At 46.1% G+C, this 6,207-nt stretch overlaps 1 protein-coding gene across 1 annotated transcript; it reads right to left on the minus strand.

The window, feature by feature from the left end:
- Positions 1–1,700: 1,700 nt before the first annotated feature.
- On the minus strand, positions 1,701–4,380 carry BTG1 (BTG anti-proliferation factor 1). Its single transcript, XM_022552403.2, has 2 exons — positions 3,918–4,380; positions 1,701–3,010 (listed from the first exon to the last, which is right to left on the minus strand). Exons 1-2 carry the CDS (start codon positions 4,063–4,065, stop codon positions 2,643–2,645), a joined length of 516 nt encoding a protein of 171 aa, XP_022408111.1. The 5' UTR covers positions 4,066–4,380; the 3' UTR covers positions 1,701–2,642.
- Between the last annotated feature and the right edge of the window lie 1,827 nt (positions 4,381–6,207).

Raw genomic sequence — 6,207 nt, forward strand, 5'->3', positions numbered from 1 at the left:
TTTTTTTAAAAAGTACACAACACACTGGTGTGTACGTAAATAAATGTCTACGTGTGCAGGCCTGGCACACACCTGCCTGTGCATACAACAGACACTCAAATGCTTTTATCAAAATAGCTCCGCAAAACGTTCCCAGAAGCAATGAAAAAGATGTATCAAACAGCTACTATCCTGGAGACAATTGTTTGGGGAATGTTAAGGTTAAAGTCACAGGAAACAGCTGGATGCTAGGTCTGAGATGTGTGCAAGTCTTTTAAAGAGGAACTCTAACAGCTCCTTACATGCCAGACATCACCTGAATTCTAAAATAAAATGTTTTCATTAAGTTCTCTTCCCACCAAATTTCTTTAAAGTACCAAAAAGTCCGATGTCAAAAATCTTGAAGAATGACTCCCCATCGGAAAAAGTTTTAGGTACTAAAATATTGACCTATTCCTAAACTGCCTGGAAGTCATCCTTTGCCTCGGGTCCCAGTGTGCAAAGCTTTATCAGTTACCTAGCTTTGAAGGAGTTACCAGATGAAATGCAGTTGGTAAACAGTAGCAGTTAGCACCTGTGTAGAAACCATACTATCAGTTGTTTTATTGTAAATTTAAGTTTGAAAAACTGGAGGAGGAGGTGGGGGGGGGAATTCCAAAAAACAGACTGAAAAATAAAACCATTTATGTAAGTGGCAAGGGTAGTCCATGTGTTGTGGTTATAATTCAAACTCTCAAGGACTGCCTGCCAATAAAGTACACAAACATCCTTTGTATTCTAAACACCTGCTTGTTTAGCTGTGTATTCCTGTGGCTACAAAATCAGAATTTAAATCTTACAGGGAGAAATCAATTTCCAAATTTATTTGGGACTACTGATTTCAAGTAACCTAGATTGCATATTTCCAGTGTGAACATGTTTACATGAATACCCCCCAAAAGTCACTATATGTTAATACGTTACTTGTGTAGAGAAAAACAAAATTTTCCATTTTTAATTTTCACTGAAAAACCATGTTGTCCTCCTACAGCCAAAGAATTAAAAACAAGCTTTATCATATGGGGTAGTGGAGTGACCTACACTCCAGCATTCAACGTTCATTTGTTTCATTTAGGTTCTTAGTACTTATCTGAAACAAGTCTGAAAATGAGGAATCAAAAACTCAGCATTTCAATTTCAGAATAAAAATTCAAACATACCTTTTGTTGAATTCCAGCTTAAGTGATTTTTATGTAAATCTTGCAGCTGACGAAAGGCAAAAAGCAACCAATCTCTGTGCAGTGATTATAGCCTGCTGGTTAAGGCTACGGGTCACCTGCCCCAGGGTTTTCTAATTGAACAAGGAATCCATGGGGCAAAATAATTGTTTTTCAAAGGTGGGCCAGAATAGAACATTTATATCTTCACTTCAACAGGGAAGCAGTGAAATGTAATCCTTTGAGTATCATTCTTTTTGGTTGATGTTACCTTTGTCTCTTATCCTCATTTCATTAGCCTGGGAATGTGTCCATGTTTTCACTTTAGAACTTTTGAAAAAGCATGTTACCCCTGTGTTTATCTTCCAACACCTAAATATGTATACACAGATCATCTTCACTCCTTATCAAATGTTTTTCAGCATGACCAGTGTGCAACTGACATTCACATGGCTTACAGAAACTAAGTCTTCTGAGAAATATATTTCTTTTAGCTGAACCTCTGTAATCATGACAAGAGATTAATTAAAATGCCAAGATAAGAAACAATTTATTATAGAGAGAAGAAAAATTTCTCATCCAAAATATAGAAATCTGTACAACTTTGCCACAATCAATATACATGAACTGTACAAATTTACACCAGTTCATAATTTACCAAATAAAAGATGACTAACAAAGTTCACAAAATAGATGGTGGTTTGTGGAAAAGACTTTTACCCAATAAAGTACAAGGAAAGTTACAAACCAGACCTCCACTTTCTAAAAATAAGAAGTTTACTCAGTCTTAGAAAACTACAAGCTAGCAAATGTACAGAGAGCTGGCTGGTGCTAACACCACAGTTGAGACAGTGTCTTTTTAAGGGTCTTTTTTAAAGCCTGTTGCCAAGGCAGATTCTGGTCACTTGCTACTTTCAAGGCCAAAAACATAACACAAGGTCTGACCATTTCCCCAGGTCATGCTTACTAGTTTGTCTTATGTACATTTATACATATTTAAGTGCTAGGTAAAAATCTTGTCATAAAATTTCCAGTACTACCATGTTTAAAATGTTGAGCTTTCCTATTGAGCTGCCAGAAAGGATAACAACTTTAAGTGTCATAGTGCAAATTTTCTCTGCAAGTTCTACTGCAGAGAAAGGTTCTTTGAAACACAGATTTGCGTTAAAGGGACTGATGTAAAAATTTAGGTATCATGTCTGGGAGAAACTAAAACCACCCTAGGACTTCACTCCCTAGTAAATAAGGTGATCATTTACTTGGACTCACAGGCTATTAAATCATTGAAAGGTACTGTCCAAACTATGGCACTGTCACTTAAAAATTTTTTTACCACTCTATCTTGTGCCAGATCTTCACAGCTGTGACATGGTTTAAATTCCATAATCCATCCCCAAGAGGAGCCCACCCAAAGCAAAAATCAAATTTATCCATCCATTATAAGATGATGCATCCATAGACTATATCTTAACCTGATACAGTCATCATATTGTAGTTTTTGGAAGGGCTTGTTCTGCCCAAGAGAAGTTCCTCCTTACAGCTGATTCTGCTGTCTACCATTTGCACGTTGGTGCTGTTTTGGGTGCTACCTCCTGCTGGTGAGGCTTCGTACAGCACGCAGATGGAGCCATCCTCTCCAATTCTGTAGGACACTTCGTAAGGATCAACCCAGAGTGTGAGTTCACTTGGGAGAAGCCTGAACAGCTCCTGACTGCTCAGTCCAATCCGCTGTGCTGCCTGTCCAATCAGAGGATCCATTTTATGGTTGATGCGAATACAGCGGTAACCTGATCCCTTGCAGGGCTTTTCTGGGAACCAGTGATGTTTATAATGTTCTATAGAAGAAAAGAACAGAGAAAACAATGCTTAGACACCGTTACTGCTGGTTCCCGCCGTAGTTTCCTTCTTCCGCTGGCTCCTTGGAGTGAAAATGCGAACTATCAACTTTTTTAAATGCCCAGCATCGCGCTCGCGGCTGTGCGTGTGCGGAGATGGGAAACGCGGGCCGGGTTTTAGAAATAGCAGTAGTACGGGACAAAACAATCTCCGGGAACCAACCGGTTGGGCCGCCAAAACGGGAATCAGGCGCGCAGCCTCCGCCAGCCGGGAGCCTGTTTACTTCCCCACCCCACCCCAGACGCACACAATGGGGTTTACAGCTTTGGAGGAGAGAAGCGCCACCAGACTGTTGACCCCGAAGGGAAGTAAAACAACCAACCCTAAACCACGCTCTGGGCAGGGCTGTAATTGTACCCGTGACAAATCCGATGATTAATGGGAAGGGGTAGGAGGAGGGGGGAGACGGCACGTCCGTCCCGGGCTGGCTTCGGGGCAGCGGCGCGCTTTCCCACCCCGGGGCCGGGCCGCCGAGCCCGCAACGGTTGGACGGGATTGGGGAAAGGGGGCGTCGAACCAACCCCAGCCCCGCGGCTCCTTTGTCCCCCAAACCCGCGGACCGTCCGAAGACCACAGCTCCAGACTTGGTCGGCTTTAGTTTCTTTGTTGTGCGTCTATTTTCTTCTCCCCTCGGTTTGCCAGCCGTGGGGGGAGGGAGCGCCCTCGGCCCAGCCCCCAAACCCTCCTCGGGACCCGCCGTTAGCGGCCCCCCAGCGCGCCAGCCACCGTCCCGCGGCCGGACCCGAGCGCGGCGCCACCGAGACTCCCGCGGCCCCGACGGCTCGGCCCGGGGATGTGCGGCGGCGTCCCCCAGCGCCCATCGCCCTCCCGCCGTGGCCTGCTCACCTGCCAGCAGCTCCTGCAGGCTCTGGCTGAAGGTCTGCAGCTGTCGCTCGCTCGTGAGCCCCTTGGTGCGGAGGAACTTGGAGATGAAGGACACGGCGGCGGCGATCTCGCCTATCATGGTGGCGGCCCGGGTGTAGAAGGGATGCATGGGGGCGGCGGGCGGGGGCGGCCCGGGGCGGCCGGGGCTCGGCGGCGCGACCCCGACGGCGGAGCGGCCACCCCGGGCTCCCTCACAGGTCAGAGGGCTGAGAGGGAGAGAGGGCGTGAGGCGCGAACGGCTACTTTTTTTCTCCTTTCTTTATAGTAAAAAAGTTATTTTTGAGGCAGGAGGCGGCAGGAGAGAGGAAAAGATGAGCGACGGCGGCCTCGTCACATCGCTCGGACCTCCCCAGCCGCCTCCGCCTCCAGCTCCGCAGCTTCCGAAGGTTCAAACAATTGCATTTCCAGCTTAGACCGGCAAAGAGAAGCAGAGGCCGTGCATCACTTTTTATAGCACCGCGGAAAGGAAGTGGCGTGGCGGGAGCGTGACGGCCGACTCCAGCCATTCCGGAGATCGCACCATTGTGACGCAAGCAGATTCGGAGCCGGAGGGGGCGGGAAAAAGGGGCCAGGGGGCGGGCCCATAGACCGGGAAGAGAGGGAGGAGCTGACGTAATCCGCTTGTAAACAAATAAACCCCCGAGTGGCAGCCGGAGAAGGGGGAGCAGTGGCGGGGGACGGAGGAAACAGGGTGCGCGTGTGAAAGCCCCGCCCCCAGCCCTCGCCCCTCCTTCTCGCTTCAGCAAGTCTAGGCGCCGCGCCAGCGCGTCTTCTGAAGGAGTGCGCTGCCCGGGCTCGCCTGCAAGGAGGCTTAATGCTGTGCAGATAAAAGCCGCCCGGCTCAGGCTGTCTACACCCGCGCCGGCGGCACGGATCGGCCTGCACGGCACCGGCCGCTAGCTGTACTCGGTGTTTACATCCTGTCCCCACGCCGAGTCTGTGGCTGGTTCCAAAGGCCGGAAGAGCGTACGGGGCAGCGGGATGCGGGTACAAGTGCTGAGGATACAGGGAGTGAGGAGAAAAGGAGGGAGAACCGGCTCTTGCGGGGCATCCTGCAGCCTCCGGAGCCTAGTTCCCCTCGCACACGTGCAGCCGACGCCACAGCGCCGTTTATGCTCCACCCTTAGGGAGGATTGGGGGATGTCTTTGTCAAAGTTTAATTGCAAAATAAATAAATAAAAGGTTAGTAAGCCTTTTGTGGTTGCTGTTTCAGTAACTTCAGGAGTCAGAGTGGAGACCTTACTGAACCCAGGTTAAACTGATAAGAAAGCCTGTTACTGAAGAGGAGTATGGCAACCGTAATAAGGTTAGTCTGTAAAAAGAAAAAAAATCTATGTAATGAATTTTACACCGTTTACGCGCAAAACCGAAGGTTGTTTCCTTTTTTTCTAATCCAAGTAACTATCTGAGCCTTAGCGTTCTGCTGTTCTTTATAAAAACAAAAAAAAGGTAAAATGTGAAGGTTGTGAAAGTATTAGGCACAGACATTTAAGTTTATTTGAAGTCCTACTTGCAAAACTAGGGAAAAAAAAAATACGAAGGCGTAAGCCTGCTAAAAGGATTAGGCCTGCGAGAGGGTTAACCCGAACTCCATTAAGGAGGAGAAAAAAAAAAAAGATGGTGAGCTGGGTGGGCAGATGGAGAAAGCAAACAAGAGGCAGAAGCTGAACTCTGCCAGATGGAAATAAATATCCTGAGCTTACTTGGTCATCAATATTGCAAAACACAGTACTGAGCCAAAGGGTATAGAAATGAAGGAAAAGTAGAATTTACTATAAAGCAGTAGGAGAAAAAATTTTGTTGTTTAAATGAAATACGTAAAACGGGGCTTGAAAGAATAACTTCTAGATTATTTTTTCATTCATACACAGTAATTAGGTAGTTACATGTGAAATAAATACTTTAAAGGATAATAAAAATAAATTCTTTAAAAGCATTGACTTGTGAAGTTATTTTCTTTGATTAAATGCATCAATGCATCAAAAATAATGGGAAATAGGTACATTTGTTTCCTTCTAGGAATTTTCAGATATGTGTGCTTAAAAATAAACGTCATGCTAATTACTTCACTAGGGATCTGAAACCTCTTTCACTACTCAAAAAGGAGATAGGGAAACAAGTAAATCTTTAAAATGACCATAGCCCTAGAACAAGATTTTCTGATATCCCTCTAAACCCCACCCACCCTTAATCATCAGCTCTGTTCATTTTCCTTACACCATCAGTCACTTGAGCATTACATTAGAAATCA

Source organism: Delphinapterus leucas, chromosome 11, assembly GCF_059928025.1.
Source record: "Delphinapterus leucas isolate spDelLeu-1000000601 "Yukka" chromosome 11, BTC_Dleu_Yukka2, whole genome shotgun sequence".
NCBI lineage: Eukaryota > Metazoa > Chordata > Mammalia > Artiodactyla > Monodontidae > Delphinapterus > Delphinapterus leucas.

Excerpts from the sequence above, each read along its gene's own strand:
- BTG1 (XM_022552403.2), bottom strand. The coding sequence starts at position 4,065 with ATGCATCCCTTCTACACCCGGGCCGCCACCATGATAGGCGAGATCGCC. Across the intron at positions 3,011-3,917 it reads CCTGCAGGAGCTGCTGGCAG|AACATTATAAACATCACTGG; the intron begins GTGAGCAGGCCA and ends TTTCTTCTATAG.